The following is a 19,700-nucleotide window of genomic DNA, read 5'->3' as shown; positions in this document are numbered from 1 at the left end:
CTTAATTTTTTTAATTTCCTGAGATAACTGTAAATCTCTACATATTATATTTTAGTTATGTATTAGTATTCTGGTTATAATTCACATCATGATGAAAGTAAAAAGAAGCTAAGCACTAACATGAAGGTGTACACGTTAGTAAGTGTGGCTGGTTCTGGCATCTGTGTCTGGTCTACCTTTTCTCAGAAGAGTAAGAGAGCGTGTCATACAATTCTAAGTCTGGCTTCCACCTTTAAGACTATTCCCATGGATGAAAACGGAAGGATGTGTTACAGGTATGGCTAAATACTTTGAACTCCAAAGTCAGGGCAATTATCACATAGGGATCTACTGTCTTACCTCATGTTTTATGGTCTATAATCTGACAAATTAGTGAAGTTTGACTTGAATTTGGACAGAAGCAATGAATGTAGGAACATCAGTCTTTACAGTAGTCACCCACCAATCTCTTCTCTCATTGTCACCATTGTACAGAAGTACTGAAAATGGCTTCACTAAGCCCCACTGCAGGAATGTTACTTATGCTTCAAACTCTTCCACTTAGAGGAACTATGCCCAGTCTAGCATAGTCATAAAGAGTAAGGAAAACTATCTTAATGATGTAATTGTTTATAAAGTGATTTTTATCTGTCACTTCCCCTACATATAATGTATATATATAATAGATACTCATGCATCAATACTAATATGCATATACATATATGTACATACACATCCTGTAGATGATATACACATGAGAGACCATATATATATATATATATATGTATATATATATATGTATATATATATACACACACACACAAACATATGAACACACACATGAACACATACACACACATCAATCCTTGGGGTTAGAGATTTAGAATTCTGTTCATCGAAAATATCCATCATATACCAAATTGGCAAGACTAATCGTTACTCTGATATCAATGAATCAAATCAAACTCCTCATGCCAGTTCAAATAAACATCGTATGATTCCCCACAGCCACTATTTCACTTCTGTCTCAGAACTTCAACACAGAGTACCACCCGGTACTTCTAATACTGGGTCATATTCTTCATCAAAAATAGAAAACAAGCAGGGGTAGCTAGGAAGCCCTTCTTTATGATGATGATTCCTTCACTGACAGAGGCCTTGTAACACCAACACATCAACTGTCCTTTACAGGGGTCTTAGAGGTATGTACTGCTGGAACACAGTCAGATCACAGTGTGTGAGCATTCCTTATCCAAATGAGAGAAGGGCAAATACGGGCAAGCTCCAGAAGAGATCCAACGTGGTATCGTCACTAAAAGTGTGCTCTTGGACAGAACTTCAAGGAAGTGTCCTGGTGCCCACAGAGGCTTTACAAATCATTCTTTGAAAAACATGGTGCCCATCACCCACTAGAAGGCTTCATTCTCTGAAACTCTTGGTGCCAAAGACCCCATCAGAAAGCTCTTACCTGCCCACAGCAACACATTCAAAAGAAATCAGCTACTTTAACTAAGATGTGGCATAGTGACTTTGTGACACTATCTCGTGCATGATGGACCAAACCTTCAAAAAAGGATCATAGATCTAAACTAGCTACATCTTTTGAACAAAGTCTTCCCCACATAAAACAACTAGACTTCCTAGTGAGTTAGTCACCAAGTCTATTTGTGTAACTTGGGAGAATGTCATCAGTCTAGCTTCCTTGACCCTTCCCCGAGCACAAGCAGTTTCATACCCTAAACGCAGGCCTGAAGCAGATCAGGGAGAACAACATCATAGTAGGGCCCCTGCTATCAAAAAGCACACAGGATTTATTTATTTATTTATTTATTTATTTATTTATTTATTTATTTGCAAATAAAAAAATCGGGAGTCCTTTTTAGCCCCTGTGTAAAGAAGCAGTTACATCTTGGAAAGAGCCAATGCGAATACTCAAAAAAAAAAATCATTGTCAAGTCGAAGGGGTACAAGGTAAACCTATACACGGCGTGGACCTAATGATTGGCTTCTCTGGAATATGCAGACAGATGTTATTTTGGCTTTTAGTGTCCATTATTTCAAGGCATCCTTTATACTCACCGCCTCGGTGTGGACCGGGTGCACCGCAAAGAGCAGGGCTGTGATGAATGCCAGTCCGCGATTCTTGAAGACTGTTTTATCACAGGTGTACATCAGCACGAGGGTCACCAGGCAGTGTAGAATGACGTTGACAGCATGGAAGTAGAAAGGGTTCATGCCAGTCAGAAATATGTTTAGCCTGTTAAAAAGTAAAAATTAAAAATGGAGAGGTCTATACAAGCCATAATCACAGCATACGCACAATAGATCCACCCATCATTTATGAAGATGCACTATTTGATAATAGCTTCTGGTAACTTTCAACATTTCATGCTTGTGGACCTTCCAGCTTCTTCCTATCTCAGAACTGACTCATCTACAGAAATCAACACAGAGACAGTTATGGTGCTATTCAGGGAATCTGTACCTCTTAAGAAAGACAGACAGATGGTCATCACTCCATGGTTCATGAAAGCCTCCTTTTCTATCTTTCTTGCTTTTACTTGTAACCCAGGAGAGGGTCTCAAGTGCTGGTATCAGAGCCATGGCCACTGGAGATGAACAGGAACCAGGAGACTGCAACTGTGTCTTGGTTAGGACAAACCAGGCATGAACAAGAACACATGCTCTCAGCCACAGTACCACCAGGAGCCACGTTCCCAGATTCTACATCTGGAAGCTCCATCTATTGCTTCCCCATGTGGGACTCGTTAGCAATGCTTGCTACTACAAGCTGCAGCTGAGACAACACAGAGAGCAAACTCGCCATGAGGTTCTAGTATTTGTGTTTTTCTTAATGGTTATTTATTTTGTGTGTGCATGTCTGGGGGAGAGGATGAAGTGGGGTCACAAATGAATGCCACTGTATGCATGTGGAGGTAAGAGCATCACTTGTGAGAGCTGGTCCTCTCTTTCTACCACGTGGGTCTCAGATCAAACTCAGGTTATCAGGCTTGGCAGCAAGCCTTTATCCACTGAGCCATCTGGATGACCAGGGCTTGTTTTTATAATACAAGCCCCCACCCATCTAAGAATCTGATTGTTAACACTGTGGTAAGCCAACTAAAAGAGAACTATAAACAGAAGGGAAGTCAAGTGCTCAACATCAACACAAAACAAAACAAACAAAAAAAACCCCAAAACAAGAACCTTCATGGCACCAAAATACAGAGCAGGTGCATCTAAAGGTTGCCTTTAATAAAAAGATATAATGTCTCCAATAAGTTTGTTCTTCCTCATGCTGCAACCCTTTAATACAGTTCTTCATGTTGTGGTGACACCCAACCATAAAATTACTTTTGTTGCTACGTCATAACTGTAATTTTGCTACTGTTATGAGTTGCAATGCAAATAACTGTTTTCCCATGGTCTTACGTGAGCCCTGTGACAGGGTCCTTCCGACCTTCAAAGGGATTGTGACCCATAGGTTGAGAATTTCTGCTGTAGAGTCATAAAAGATTCCCAAACAAAACCTTTTGCTGGGAATTCTTGGCACAAATCTGTAACTCCAACACTAGGATGGCTGTGGAAATGGGAGTGTTGTTAATTTGAGACCAACATGGGCCACACAGTAAAGCCCCTTCTCAAAAATTTTGTCCAAAAAAAGTTATTCTTATCTAGAGTGTCCTTGGGGCAGTGTGTACACAGTAGTTGATGGCCCATAGCTATCTGGCTTTCAGTCCATCACATCAAAGCAACAATCCTAGGTATTTATCCTAGAGCTATTTGACCCACCTTTCTTACAAAACTGTCTTTGCCAAAACATCCAACCACCCTTAGAGGTGACATATATGGGTTCTAAATGGTAGAGTGATTTGTGTCCAGCTTGGATCTTCAAAATTCTAAACATCCCAAGCTTTATTTGGGCACATGAATCTAACCACTACAGTTACTGTTTGTGTTGGTATGAGAAATGTCACCCCCATAGACTCATCTATGTGAGCACATGGTTCACAGCTGGTGGCACTATTTGAGGAGGTTATGGTTAGGAGATGCAGCCTTGGTGGAGGAAGTACTTCACTGGAAGAAGGTTTGAAGGTTTATAACCTCCCTTTACTTCCTGTTCTTTTCCTTTACTTCCTATATACAGATGAAAATGTGACCAGCCAGCTTCCTGTTCCATCATCTTCCTGATGTGCTTCTCCCCACACCCATTGTAAATTGTATCCCTATGGAATTTAAGCCAAAATAAACTTTCTCCCCTAAGCAAGTGGAGATGGGATTTCCCAGAGCAAACAGGCTAGCAAGACTAGCCATAGTGTTAAGCTCCGAGTATAGCGAACAGAGGAATCCCTTCATGGATGTGTGCTGTTGATATGGGCACTGCCATGCCCAGGACTCCAATGTCTCAGCCCCATGGGGATGGCACCTACAGAGACTTGCTATGCGATAACCCTTCTCTCACACTGGACCTAATAAACATGCTCAGGTCTGGGTTGCCAGGGGTAGTAGGTGCCTTCCATCCGAGTGAAGGCAGCATTAGATGATCCCAGATTTCTTGTACCCACGTCTGTGTGTCTGTCCCTTCTTTATTCCCTCAGTGCTTTTACTCAGGGCTGTAGGACTGAAGCAGTGTGAATCATGTTATGTAGGTTTGATTGAGACAGGGCTCAGTCAGTAATGTAGATCAGTCAGTAATGTAGAATGACTAAGGATGATTCCTAACATCAACCTTGAACTTCCACAATACACACACACACACACACACACACACACACACACACACACAATATGGGAAAAAGATGGGGAAAGTGTACTTTCTGACTGAAAATCCTAATTCCAAAATAATTTCATCAGAAATAAACACATACGAACATGTATCTCATAGTTATTTATAAAATAACAAGATCTAAGGGGAGTAAAAGGAGAGACAACTAAGTTTGAGACAAAATGTTAATAACATTTTCAAACATAACCTATCTGTGAGAACAGAGAACAGAATCTCTGGTTCTGGGAGCCAATATGCGTGCACAGAAAAAAGGGGGCTACGTTTCATAATTTAATAGAAGAGGGGCTGTGATCGATGCTCTGCATCTATGTTTTAACAGAGACATTTATCAAAATATCTTGAAGACTGCCTGCATATATGACAGCTCAGGATGGATTTGCAGCCCACACAGAATGGGGACTAATACATCAATGTCCTCCTGGACTGAGACCTCCAGTGCTTGTCACAGTGCCCTAGTGTTATCTCTGATTGCCTAATGTCATTACCAACAGCTCAAATGAAACTACAGAATCCACATTTACAAAGATGACAAAAAATGTCTGTGCTGAGAGGAAAAAAGCACACTGGAAGACTGACTGAGATCCAAAGCGGCCACGAGTGTTCATGTCCACACTATGCTGGATGCTAAAACACACTGGGTGCAAAAAACAACAAAATACTCGAATCCAGTTTAGAACTATTATACACACCCTATGGCCCAGATGGGGTTCTTACACTCACCTGAAAAAATTAATACTCTTCAGCCAAAGAAGCAGGGCAAATCACCAACAGAGAGACAAGGAGCCACAGAACTCCAGTGTATCATGTCAGTGTATTCAACAAGAGTTGCTAGATGTTAACCACATGAGGAAATGCCCAGAGATACAAAGAAAAGACATGGTGTCTCCTCTGGAAGGATTCCTGGAGCATTGAGAGTAAGAAAGGAACATACCCAGATGGAGCAGTAGAGTTCCAGCAATGGAAGGACCTGCCAGGTCAGAGCTTTCAAGGAGGGAAATGTTCTCCAAGAGGAGAAGAGAGGCAAGATCCATGGTACTCATTGAGAGGCAGCAGGGCTAAGAGAACATCTTAGATACTGGAGTCACTCGTACAAGGAGGCTCCAGGATGGTGGAGGCCCTCTGAAATGGAGTCTCGGGAAGGAGTGTTTGGGGACATGGGGGACAGAAGTGATCAGAGAGCATGGGTATGATGTTTTCGGAGCTTACAGCTTTGCTCTCCAGTGTCTGGAGCAAGCCTCACTCATGGACGTCACACAGTAAGTCCTAAAGTAGATGGTGGATGGACAGACGGATGAATAAATGAAGCACTGAGACAATGCACTTACTCTAAGTCTACCCAAGGGGAAAGCAAGGTCTAACTACACCAGAAAACAGACTCTCCCAGGCTAGGTTCCTCCTATATACAGTTTCATTTCACCTTTATACCTTTTAACATACTGTTTTAATATACTGTTTTAATCTGCCAAAAAAATTTAGAGCAGATGTCTGCATACAAATATTTCTAATTTATCTCAAAATATTAGAAGACTTGACAACTCCAGGCTGACTGTGCTACAGGGGAACATTTGGGTACCTGTTTCATTAGAACAAATGTTCACAATCAGCCAGTCTTTACCAGTCTCTAATGAAGGCCACTCATTTATCATGGCGCAGGATTTTTCTTTTGGTAAAGAAGATAGTAGATTGTTTCTTGGGTCTCTATTTAGGATCACAAATGGGAAATGAAAATATAGGCAGAATGGCTATTGTTCAAAAACAAAGTATATTCCAAGAGAAGAAGGTATTACCGTGTTCCCACAAATATAAAGTACTATATACTAAAGAACATGAGCTCAGTCCCTCAGTTATTCAGTCAGCTGACACTTCCACAGTTGACTGAGATTTCAACCTGTAGAGGAATACCAAGAAGGTGTCAGCTCAAGTAGCACTGAAGTGTGCTGAATCTGTCTGGATCATCAACTCCATGAGATGTAGCATTGCTTAGGGGACAGAACTATGGGCCAGGCATCTAGCTTTGGGGACTGAGTAGCCTCGGAGATTCTCAGCTTCTCCAGAATGAGGTAACTATTGTCACCCAGCCCCTACTATGTAACACAACCTGATACTTCTCTTTTATACTATGTATACACATTCTATGGGTTCAGTACCTCAAGAGAGCTCTAATACAACCAGTCAACATTTAAAATGAGATTTAAGTGCCCAGGTGACCCAAACGGCCCACAAGAGTCCGGTGACAGTCCCTTGACACTGTCTAGCCAGAGCAGTGTCTCAGCCTCCACATCATCCCGAGAGTACCTCCATGATGGTGCTCAACCACGTTTCTAAAACTCACTAATAACTGTCGTCAGGAGTTATGAGCAGTTTTCGGAGATTTAAGAAGCTAATTTCTCTCCATTGCTGAAATCCACTGCATTCAGCACACAATAGATTCTAAAAGAATCTCTGTTGAATAAACAAATGAATTTAAATTATGTATGCTGAAAGTGGGAAAAGCCCATCTTTCCCTCTCAGCTCTAAGAGTCTCACATTTTATCTGGTTTAGGCTTTATCTCTCATTTAGAACTAGGATAAGCAGTAGGATGTTTTTTTTTCCTCAAATAACCTTAACAGGTATCTCTGACCGAAAAATCTCCCTCTTCTAAACCTCTAGTCTCCCTGTGAAGCTTACCAGGAGAACAAGATGTGAACTGAAAGCAATGAGACTGGTTGTTCTCCAGGACAGCCACATCAGGTCCCAGAAGTCAGGTCAAATAATCTGACATCAAAGGAGGGCAAAGGCAGAAGGGGGCCAGCTCTCCACACACATACTCCTCACAGCCAGGAGCTTCCGTAAACTCTCACTTTCTTTCCACATCCTTTAAAGAATATAGTCTGGTCTAGGGGAAGAAGAAAGGCAAAACTTAACCAGGATGCATCCTAGAGAGAGAGACTCGTGCTGGAGGACACACAGAGTCCATTCTCAGAGCCACTGGACTTCAGTCTGAATGCTCCAAATCCATGAGTGAGCCAGGTCTGGAAACTGGGCCAGAGGGGACACTTCCCACAGTGGTAGCTCCAGGCTACTTTTGTGCCCCTGACTCACTCAGACACACACATTCTCACACACACACATTCACACACTCTCACATACACACTCACACACATACTTAACACACACTCATACACATATACTCATACACACACTCACACAAACTCACACTCTCACACATTCACACACTCACACACATACTCACACACTCATACATACACTCACACTAAACACACACACTTTCACACTCTCACATACACATACACAATCACACACACACACACACACATTCTCACACACATATACACACACATACATACTCTCACACACACATTCTCTCTCTCTCTCTCTCTCACACACACACACACACATACACATAGTCACATACTCATACATCCATTCACACTAACACACACACATTCACACTCTCACACACATATACACAATCACACACACCCACACCCACATACACACATTCTCGCACACATATACACACACATATACATACTCTCACACTCTCTCTCTCACACACACATACACACACACACACACACACACACACACACACACCTGGGCTTTCCCTAGTACATAGGTCAGGCATCCTTCTAGATCACCCTCTCACCCTCTCTACTTCACTCACCTCCCTCGGCATGAGTGGCTGCCCACACCCATAACCCTGGTGTCGTCCAAGTCCTCTGGCATCAGATTTGTTTCTGCTGCTTGTCATGAATGTTCCTACCAAGTGTGGCATTCAAATTTCTGTAACCAAGGATCCCTTCACCAACATCTGAAAGCCCCTCTCCATGATAGTTCCACACATGTAGATCACAGTCACCTTGCAGAAAGGAACTGGCTCATAGAGTCTCCACTCTGTGCTTGTTCCATCAATAGCATCACTCTAGTGCCTCCGTGAAAGCAAAGCTACCTTACTGTTTCCTCTCAGGAGAACTGTAGTGGAGCAGAGGATATGAGTTACACTGTACCAAGGACAAAGTGATATTTGGATCTCTCTAGACACAGGTCTCATGGGGTACCAGTGGTCACCAAACTTCTTTGTGTGACCTTCAGCTAGGACTCCCTGCTCCTACCCCATCTCAAGATAGTTGAAAGACTATCTGGGATGAAGCCTGAGATCTTCACCCAGACAGGGGATTAGCAGAGCTATGAGACATGGGTCTCAAAGCTCAACGGAATGTACACAGGGCCAGCAAGCCCACAGAAAAGTCAGTGTGCTCAGCCATAAGCATTCTTTTCCCAAGAAAACAGCCACAGCCAGAAAAGGGTGGGGGGAGATGTAGCCCGTTTATCATTTCTTTTGTGCATGTGCACAGGTATGCAAAGATATGTGTGCATGTGCATTTGAAGAACAACCTCAGCTGTCATTCCTCTGGTGCTGTCTACCTTGATTTTGAGACAGATCACCAAATGGACTAAGGCTTGCCAGCTAGTAAGCCCCAGGGATCTGATCTGCCTGTCTCTGTCTCCCCAGAACTGGGTTAATAAGCATAGTATTACTACTATGCTTAGCCTTTTTTTTTTTTTTAAAGGGCTCTGGATGATTGAACTCATGTCCTCATGCCTGCAAGACAAACATGTCCTCATGCCTGCAAGACAAGCATTCTACCTTCTGAGCTACCGTCCCAACTCTTCGTCATTTCTGATATCTTTCCTGGGTGTTCCCAGCTCAGCATGACACACTGAACACACCCATCTGCCTCTGGTGTTCCCCACCTCTAGCAATGCTTGAGAACGATTTCCATGGTCATCTTAGATCATTCAACCAACATATAACAGCTGGTTCAGCTTATTTTCCCTGTAAGGCCAATCCCACAGGACATCAATCATTGTAGATCTCTTCCACATTACCTCTAGTTTCTAGAGACAAATCAACAAATCATTACCTCATCTGAAGAAATGAACTACGCAATTGAATGGAGTTCAGTTCTCTCATCTTCAATATGAGAAGGCTACTCCCTGGGAAAAGTGCCAACCACCATTACTGTCTCCTTGGCACTCCAAGTAATGACAGACTAAAGGGAAGGACATTAGAGGGAGGGACATGGTGTGTGTGGCTAGGGAGGGAGAGGGAGAGGAAGAGAGAAGAGGGAGGACTGGTGATCACACAGGAAAGAGAACATGTTCAAGAAACCTATCAAGAGAAACTTGGCAAGTAACTAGAACTCAATGCCACATATCTTCATTACCGTTGTAACTGAGCTGTTAATTTTCCCACATATCTTAGTAACAACTGTAACCTAGCTGTTAATTTTGCATTTACTTTCTTTGGAAACCGTGTGTTTTCTAGCACACCTGGATACACTGCAGTTCTAACAGGGCCTATCCACAGTTAATGAATAACCTAGGTTAAGCAGAGTCCTGCTGGGACTCCTGACTCAAATATCAGAGTTTGAGGATTTATCCCCAAAGCACCTGAGCTTTGACCAGCTGGCCATAAAATGGAGGCTTTCCCCCATCTCTCTGGTCCTCCAATACTCTAGAATACCTTGCATTTAAGGATTATTAAGGAAATTGCTGTACTATAGGAGTTTGATAAAAACAAAACTCAGAACCAAGGGGAGCTAGGTTTGCCTAGCAGGAGGCCTGGAGAATTCTAAACACACACTTGCCAGGCTTCAAGATGCACCTGGCTCAGGACATCATGGTGGCAGAATCTACTAGGGAAGTGTTAGCAAACTCGGGGCTCAGGGTTTTACTGGGGCTTCATTATTTGGCCCATTTGATTGACACAGGGCTGAACTCAATCTGCAGTCCCTTCCCGTTCTTCAAATGAGAGGCAGAGCTGATATTACACAGCTCAAAGCCCAATCCCCTCATCATTACATTTTTAGCACCACCAACTCCATCTGAAGTGTAGAGCCTACACAGGGTCACCTGCTCCTCCGATGTGGTAAACCCATTACTCCACTATGAATATTCCTCACAGCGAGAAATTCCAAGAAAGGTTTCTCTGAAGTAACCCAAACCAAAAACCAGACCAAATCTAAATGGCTGTATGGCAAAGAAAGTCATAGTCCAGGCTAGTACTTTTGACAAGACTTTGAGGCCCCAATGTTTCATATGGTTACTTTGTATAAAGCAGGACACTGGCATGAATGGATCTTAATCCCCCAAAGGAAGAAGGAGATGGAACCTCATTCTGGGCTTTGCCTCCAGCCTTGAACTTGTGACATGGACTCCGCATCTATTTATGCTTCAGTGCTACCCTGGGGGGAGGGGGGAGTGGTGCCGGACTAAAGATGGCCCTTCTCTCCACATGATAACTGAGAGATACAATCCTCCTTTAACAGCCAAAGCTGCCCCTGATCTGTGGTACACAGGACCTTCAGGGATCCTCTGCAATACCCAAGGGAATCCCCGTCTTCCTCCACTAGGAAAGCAAGGAAAAGGGTAAATTAAGACAGAAAACCATGCTGGAGAGAGGACTCAGTGGTTTAGAGCACTCACTGCTTTTCCAGAGAACCTGAGTTTGGTTCCCATCAGGCAGTTCATAACCAGTCCATCACTCCAGCTCCAAGGAGATCTGACAACCTCCACAGGCTCTGCACTCCAGTACCTATGTACATAGACAGACAGACAGACACACACACACACACACACACACACAATTTTTTTTTAAAGACAGAAACCGAGCAGGCTTCCCATGCAGATCGCAGCCCCATCTTTAATTTTTCAGCTCTGCAAGTCAGACAAAGTTCTATGTGTCATAGACAGCTCTCAGAACGCTGAAGCCAGGAACAAAAAAGATGTCAGCAGTGTGGGTATGGAGGGTTTGGATGAGGGCAGTCTTTCAACTGGTCCATGTGTTGAGTGTTTGGTTCTTAGAAGGTGGATCAAACCAGTGAGAAGTGTTCGTGTCATGAGGGCTCTGACCTAAGCAGAGACTGTCCAGTGTTAGACTAGTAAATTGCTAGTGTTATAGGGAGGTAGAGTCTAGCTAGAGAAATAGATCACAGGGAAGGGCATTCTTGGGGGCTGCATCTGGCCCCGGTGCTCCTCTCTGTCTCATTCTATGCTTCCTGCCTCCTTCCCTCCCTCCCTCCCTCCCTTCCTTCCTTCCTTAAACTAATCTCAAATATTCTGTCACAGTGCTGAAAAGGTGACTAACCGACCAGCTTAAGAAAGTGAAAGTGAAACAGAGATCATGTGTAGATCAAGAGTCCTGGGCATGCCTCTATGACAAAGTGATGTCTGAGCAGACACTGAAGACACAGAGAAAGCTGGACCTGCCAAGCATAGGGAAGGGCTTTCTAGGAGAAGATGCCCACTGCAGAGGCCCTCAGCAACAGTCTGCTCCGTGAAGGAGTAAGGGCTCCAGGGTGCTGGGTGGAGATGACAGTTTAGACCTCAGGGTGGAGTTCCAAGACTTGCAGGCAGAGGCCACGTCTTATCAGTGAGAGAGACACACTACCATTCCTTTGGCATGAGCAAACATTCCTCAGTCCTCATAAAGAGGAGTGACTAGACTCAAATCTGGAAAAAATAAGAGTTTGGCTGCAAAGGAAAATAGAAATATAGTTGTCGATAAAAACAGACTGCTTTTGAAGGCACTCCCTAATTTCCTTTGGGGACAAACTTGTAAAACCTCCCACAGTCTAGTACTCTCTTCCTGGCTTCCTATACAACCAGACTGAGGTCTCAACTTAACCCTGAGACATGATCATAATCTCTACCTCCAGGGCTTTTTTGTAGTATAGACATTTCAAAGTTTGGGGTTTTTTTTAATTTAATTTTCTTTATTGATGCTTTGTGAATTTCACATCATACACCCCAATCCCACTCTTCTCCCTTTCCCTTCATACCCACCCTCCACCCTTGCAACCTCCCCTTCAAAGAAAAAAAAAATCTCCTTGTGGAAGCTGTAATGTGTCACAGTGTATCCCAAAGTACCCTTTGTCAACATATCTTCACTTGCAAATGTTCACTGCAATAAGCCATGGGTCTGGTTCGAAGTCTCTGGCCCCTGCTACACCATCAATACTGGATCCTCATAGGGACTCCACTAAGATATCCTCTTGCTGTCTTGTGCCATGGAGATCCTGCACCTTTGGATCTGCAGGACCAGCCCTTTTACATGCTTTAGTCCTTAATGGATGGGGTAGGCCAGCTCAAAGCCCTGGATTTGGGGCTAGGTGTTAACTGAGTTGGTCAGCTCCTGCACCACACTCCAGAACTGTCTTGGCTAGCTCACCTAATGCTGCAGAAAGGGGTAGAGCCAGCTCTCCTGCTCTCATGCTGTAGAGGCAGCTCACCCATGTCCACTTCAGCAGGGTCACCTTTATTGTGCTGTCCAAGCAAGGTACAGGGCTTGCTCTCCCAAGTGCTACAGACAGAGTGGCTGGGCCAGCTCTTCCATTCTCATGACCTCAGGGCAGGGTGGTTTTGTTTGTTTGTTTGTTTGTTCTCTAATGTCATTTCTCTCCAGCCCCGATAGAGTTTTTACTGCCTTCAATCCTCTTTTTACTTCCCTGGGTCTCCATCATGGAACACCCTGGGCATCTTAACCAAACATCTTCATTTATTGTCTAGAATAAGACAGAGAGCAGTTGTCACCCTTGCAGAGGCAGACTGCCTGACAATGAGACCTCAGAGAGGACAGATCAGTAGGAGTAAGACACAAGATGAACATTTCACCACGGTTCTTGGGTGTAGGTGATGGTAGCTGATGCTTGCGCATTCTCAGAATTGGCAGAATGCTATGGCTACAAGATGCAAACTACTGGTAAGATCTGTCATTATCAAGCATTAAAGCATTGCAGGTTCCCCACAGCACACATATTAACATATTCTATTTTTTAGCTCTGACATTTAAGCCACCCACTTCACTCTTATGATTTATGTTAGTATCAGGAGCGTTCAGTAAAACTTTATAGCAAACAATGATCTAATAGCCTAAACATGGAAAGAAAAACCATGAGTCTAAGGTCCTGTAACTAGCCTTAGCTTCCTCCACCTTCAGTGTCGAAAACCAGGGGCTCTTCAGGCAGGTTCCACTCACTGACTGAATGGAAATTTCCACAGGAACTTCTTCCCAAAGAGGATAAAATGAAAACGCTAAGTACCTTTTAAATCAATCAAAGCAATTTTCAAGGGGCGTTATGGGTACTGTGGCCTTCGGTTCTGTCAGTTCAGTATCTACAGAGAAGTTTAATGAATTCCTCCTTGATTTCAGAGGTAGTGACCAGGGTAGGGAATGACATTATGTCCTTCACAGGAAAATGGATGCAACTGCAGACCAGAAAAGACAATTTATCAGATGTTTTCTCTAGTAGGTGGATCTTGGATTTTATAGAGATATATAATACACACACACACACACACACACACACACACTCGGCATGCAGGTGAGCTTGGAGAAGAGGTAGGGGCATCGAAGACAAAGGGGAGGATATGGGCTGGATTCAGTGACAGTACAGGATACACTTGGGTGAAAACAGTCTGTGTGAAGACCCCCCCAACCCCAGTTATGTACACTGAATAAACACCAATAAAAAAGAAATTAAAAGTAAGAACAGAAGCAGAATCAAATGAATGTGAGGTCTGTAGCGTAAGAGAAACATGCTTTTCTTCTCCTTTACTTCCGTCTATAACTATTCCTGCATGTCCTTGCTCAGGAGTGTTTGAGAAGACTGCACCTCCTTGCTTAGGAGCGTTTGACTGGCCATGAGGGCTGATGAGCTAGCACCACAGATACCACATGCCAGAATACCCTGTCTTCACAGCCCTGGGGCTCCATCTTGACAAGGAGAACTTGCAGAAGGCCTGACTCTTCCACTCTTGCTGTTCACACCTGTGCTGGTATCCTCAGCAACTGAGGAGGAGCTGAGGGAGTCACCACCAGGAGTCAGCACTTCCTGTTCAGTCCATGTGAGAACCCCACAGTAACCTGCACCAACCTTCTCAGCCTGATCACGGCCACTCCATTCCCACCTTCCAGACCCCTCAGAAAGTCTCTCAGGGCCAGCCCTAACACAGAGTCACCCTGGGAAGGGGGTTCTAGAAACAGTCCCAATGTAGGTAGCTAAAGTGACGGAGTACAATCCCACCCCATCACACCTTGTTTCTTTGCTCTGGACCCTGAAACTACTATGATCTGGTAAACTTTTCCTTAGTCAACTTAATCCTTTATGTGAGAAACACGATCAGGCTGTTTACTAAACAAGAGCAGCTGTTATTCTTTACACAGAACATTCATCCAGAAAAAAAGAATTATGTATCACTTGACTATGTTTGTTCTTAAGGGAGTTACTATCTCCCAGGCAGTTTTCACTTTTCACTCAGAAGTGAAAAGGAATTAACTCTTAATTGGACACAAACATCTGAATAAAGCTCCAGAGAAATGCTGAGGCGGGTGTGGGGGGGAAGCACGAGAGCAATCTCAATAAAGTATATGTTAAGCAATTTTGCTGTGTAGAAAACTATAGAGATAGAGAATTAGTGATGGTCATGGGTCAAGTGGGAGTTTTATTGATTAGGTGTTAGATCTTAGGTGCTTTGCTACAATGAGGAAATATAGGTTCCATAAAATGGAAGTGTTCTAGGCATTGTGACTGTAGTAGAATCTCAGAAACTAATGCCTGCCATAAAACTGCAGAGAACTAAATATACACCAAGATAAATAAAATACGCATTCGAAAGCTGATGAAATTTTGGGGGTGGGGTTATCTCATAGATTATATCAATGTTAATTTCCTAGCACCCAGAACCACTTAACCCAGAGGTGGAAACACCCACAATGGGCTGAATATTCCCACATCAATCACTAATTAAGAAAATGCCCTTGAGGCTCACCTACAGCCAGATATTATGGGGGCATTTTCTCAATTGAAGTTATCTCTCTCACAGATGACTCTAGCTTGTGTCAAGTTGACATAAAAACCAGTCAGACACTAGGCCAATGGTTGATTCATACCAAATTAAGTAGTTTTCCATCCCTTCTTGCAGGTTCAAGTTACGTAGATCTAACTAAGCATGGTGGCTCACTGAATGTGTAATCTCAGCACTTAGGAGGCTGAGGCAGGACTATGATCATTAAAGAGCTAGCCTGGACTACATAGTGAATCCCAAGCCAGCCCAAGCTACGGAATGAGAGCATATCTCAAGAAACAAACAAACAAAATACAACCAAAAAAAAAAAAAAGGAGGAGGAGGAAGAGGAGGAGGAAGGGGGAAGGAAAAGAGGAAAAAAAAGAAAAAAAAAACCTATTAAAAGTGTCTGAAGTCTTCAAGGATCTTGAGCTTCTTGCAGCTGCACTAGAACATAGGGCACACCTCATTTACTGTAGAAGAATTGGCCACTCTAACTGAAAGTGACCATAGGAGCAGAGGGGACTGCGCTGCTTTCTCTTCCAAATGAGCTAACTACTTCAAGTCACAATCTGCTGTTCTCTAGACTTACAACTCAATTGGCCCATTACAAGGGAGGGGGTGGTTTTTCTGTGTCTCTATTGGCTATCTATTGCTGTGATCAACACAACACAACACACACACACCCCTATCTAGGGAGAAAAAGGTTTACTTACCTTACATGTCTGGACCACAGTTCCATCATTTAGGGGAGTCAAGGCAGGAACCAACATGGAGGAACATGCTTACTGGCTTGCTCAGTCCACTTGGTACCCACAGCGAGGTGGGGCCTGCCACATCAATCTTTAATCAAGGAAATACCCACACAGGCTTATTACCTACAGACAAATCTGATGAGAGCATCGTTTTCTCAACTGAGTTTCCCTTTTCCTAGATGACCCTAGCTTGTGACAAGTTGAAAAGGAGAGAAAAAAAGAAAGAAAGGAAGAAAGAAAGAAAGAAAGAAAGAAAGGCCAAAACAACAACAACAACAAAAAAAACCCAAAACCTCAAAACCAAAGAGCAAGAGTCTTAGACAATTGCACCAGAAAGAGGTTACATATCTTTCCTTTCTCCTATTCTGCCAGCCCTGCTCATCAACCCTGCCAGCCCCGCCCCCTTCACTATCTCCACCCCCTCCCCGCGGTGTGGGTGGGATGAAATCAAGCTAATGATAAAAGGTGGAGTTGCTACACAGCCTTTCCTCCTCTGCCCTGGCAGAGTTTCCTATTAGAAACTATTGAAAACACTTGGACAGCCAGCACCTTACACTTTTGCCCATCCTCCAGCAAGCATTCAACCCTGGCGCTTTAAATGGAAACTCTTCAGGCCAGGGACCAGGGCAGGTTCCAGGGCTGTAAAAAGTCCGCATGTGGAGTGCAATGAGCTTATACACCTTAAATTAATCAACAGCCTCACCCAGTCCATGAAAACGCTTATCGTCCATCCAGTGTAAAAAGAAGCGTTCCTAGTTTTATGATTTTTTTAAAAGCACTTGGGAAATTAAAAGGGCTGAGAAACTCTGTAGCTAAGGCTATCTTTGGGATAAAAACTAACACAACTTTCCAAAGATAAATGTTTATAAAACATCTCCTTGGGAGTCAGACGTGTTATTTTCTTGCCCTCTTTAAAACATTAGTTTATTTGAAAGAATTACGTGAAAACCCACTGCAGGTTTTCTTTTTCTCTCCAAAGCCCTGGGCCTGAAGGCTCACGCTAACTGTTATTTTGCCAGCTGTCCCCAGAGATCAGTACCATAAACTATGGCTCCTATGACAAAGATCTGAAAACGAGTTAATACGGAGCTAATACCCTGTGAGCGGTTGTGTCCTGCACGCACACCAGCTCAAACGCGGAGCCGAGTTACACTGAATGGAGTTCAGCTGTTTGGTTCCAACCGGTCCTTTCCCCGGGATTCCAAGCAGATACACCACCCTACAAATGCGTACTCTCGGTCCGGATCCACTACCTCACACCAGAAATGCCGAGTCATGGTTCCGGAGCTGGAGAAGGGGCTCTCTGTGACCCCAGGCAGGCGCCCCTCCACCTTGTGCGGTCTCAGTGTGGGTCCCCGGGGCCGGGTGCAGCACCGCGGATGCAGAGGCTGGGGCTGGAGATGCTCGGGTTAGGGAGACGATTAGCGGCCCAGTACTCAAAGCTGGGTGCTCAGAGTAGGTGCCTGACCCCTCTCCCCAGCTCCTGCCTGGATCACTCACAGCCTAGCAGCTCCAGGAGTATCCTAGGCCACCCGGTCCGTCCCCTTTACTCCTCATCTGCCCAGCAGTACAACCTCCCTGGAGAAGCTTGAAGCATAGCCACTCTCTGGAACCCGCTAATCGCGGGTAGGAAAAGCTCCAGTGAGAAGTCACGTCTGCCATCCCTGAAGCCCCGGGGACGTAGCAGGGAGAACTCGGTCCCAACTCCGCAGCCAGGAAGCGCGGGAGAACCTAGGTTTAGCTAGGAGGACACTGGGTAGAGCAGAGTAGCGCGGAGAGAACCCAAAACAGAGCCCGAAGAAAACGGTGTAGTGCTTCAGGACCGGAGCAGAGCCTTGAGAACCTGAAGCTGTCCGGGCTAACGACCAGAGGCAGAGCCAGGAGGATTCTGGACTGAGACAGGAGCAACAGGATCAGAGTCCGAACCGGGAGGACCCAGCCAGAGCGACGAGGTTCGGGGTAAGAGCGGAGAGAACCTCGTTCAGAAAGAATCTGGGGCTTCGCTGACAGAATACTAGAGTCAGGAGGGGCTGGGGCAGACCCTGGAGGACACAGAGCCTAACAGCACTTAAGATAGAATCAGGAGCACCAAGCATAGAGCCCAGAGGACCTAGAGCAGAGACTGGAGAACGGAGCTGGGCAGAGGAGCAAACGTAGAACCTAAAGGACCAGGCTGAGCAGCCAGAACACAAGATAAATCCGGGAGGATCTAGTTGATGACAAGAGGACCTGGGGTAGACCCGGGAGAACCTAGCTGAAAGGGGAGAACAACCTAGAGGAGGTACCGAGGGACCTGTCAGAAGTGCCATCCCTTCTCCAGGGACAGGTGTCTAGACCCCAGGACGCACAGGGCTCACCTGAAGGACAGCACGCACAGCGGCCGATAGGACTTGTGGCTGGTGCTGTCCGCCAGGCCCTTGCCCCAGAAGTCGTTAGCGAAGACGGCCCAGCGCAGCGGGGCCCCGGGCCTCACGTCGGGGTTGTTCACGATCGCCCACACATCGTCGTGCACAAACTCGCCCCGCAGCGAGCGGCCGTAGCAAAGGCAGCTGGCCCCGGCAAGCAGAGCAGCGGCCCCGGCTGGAACCAGCCCGCAGCGCGGGCGCCGCGAGGGCGCGCGCTCCCCGCCGCCGCGGTCCCCGCGGGTCACCAGCATCGCACCGCCCGCACGGCCGCTCCCGCGCGGCGCGCATCCTCCTCGGCCGGGACCCGGGCGCGTGGCAGCCTGCTTGGCTCGAGCATCGCGCGCCCACGGTCCCCGCCCGGGCGCCCGGTGCTCTGCCGCCGCGGTGGCCCAGCTGCAAATAAACAGCGATCCCCCCGCCTCCCCGGGCCATCGCCGCCGCCTCCGCCCACTGCGCATGCCCGCTTGCGCGCCTCCGCCTCCTGGTTCCTGGGACCTGAGGTCCCCAACACCTGGCCTCTACCCGCTGGCGCTGCGTCCCAGACGGCCAGAGCGCGCAGGTGGAGCGGCTCGCTGCATGGCTTGAGGGGAACACGGGGGAAGGGCACCCAGGGTCACACCGGGTACGCCCAGCTGTTCTCCCAGACCTGTCCCCAGCCCATCTCAGCTGCGGAGGGGCAGCACTCCGCCGCCTCCTAGCCGCAAGTCAGCAGGCTTGTCAGGTACTCAATCTGCACCGGACACCCTTTCCCTGGAGGCGTGAGCAATTGACAACAGCAGGACAGCTAGGGGGACAAGCTCCAGCTCCGGCGGGGCTTGAAGTCTTTCGCGGTGCTATGCCCCAGACCAGGGAACGCAACGTGTTCAACAGTCCCTTCTCCAAAGTCCAGGGGTGCATCCCCGGCTGTGGACTGCCTCTTTGCC

The 19,700-nt window shown here is 45.7% G+C and overlaps 1 protein-coding gene across 1 annotated transcript in view; it reads right to left on the bottom strand.

The window, feature by feature from the left end:
- Tmtc1 (transmembrane and tetratricopeptide repeat containing 1) overlaps window positions 1-19,028 on the bottom strand; it is a 193,291-nt gene extending 174,263 nt beyond the window's left edge. The window contains exons 1-2 of the mRNA XM_028757542.1: window positions 18,730-19,028; window positions 2,059-2,236 (exon numbers count right to left, since the gene is read on the bottom strand). Coding sequence (XP_028613375.1) covers window positions 2,059-2,236; window positions 18,730-19,028 — 477 coding nt within the window. The remainder of the gene's footprint in view (window positions 1-2,058; window positions 2,237-18,729) is intronic.
- Window positions 19,029-19,700: the final 672 nt, after the last annotated feature.

This window comes from Grammomys surdaster, unplaced genomic scaffold (genome assembly GCF_004785775.1).
Source record: "Grammomys surdaster isolate TR1022 unplaced genomic scaffold, NIH_TR_1.0 126176, whole genome shotgun sequence".
Classification (NCBI taxonomy): domain Eukaryota; kingdom Metazoa; phylum Chordata; class Mammalia; order Rodentia; family Muridae; genus Grammomys; species Grammomys surdaster.
This window is presented reverse-complemented; position numbering and strand designations above follow the sequence as displayed.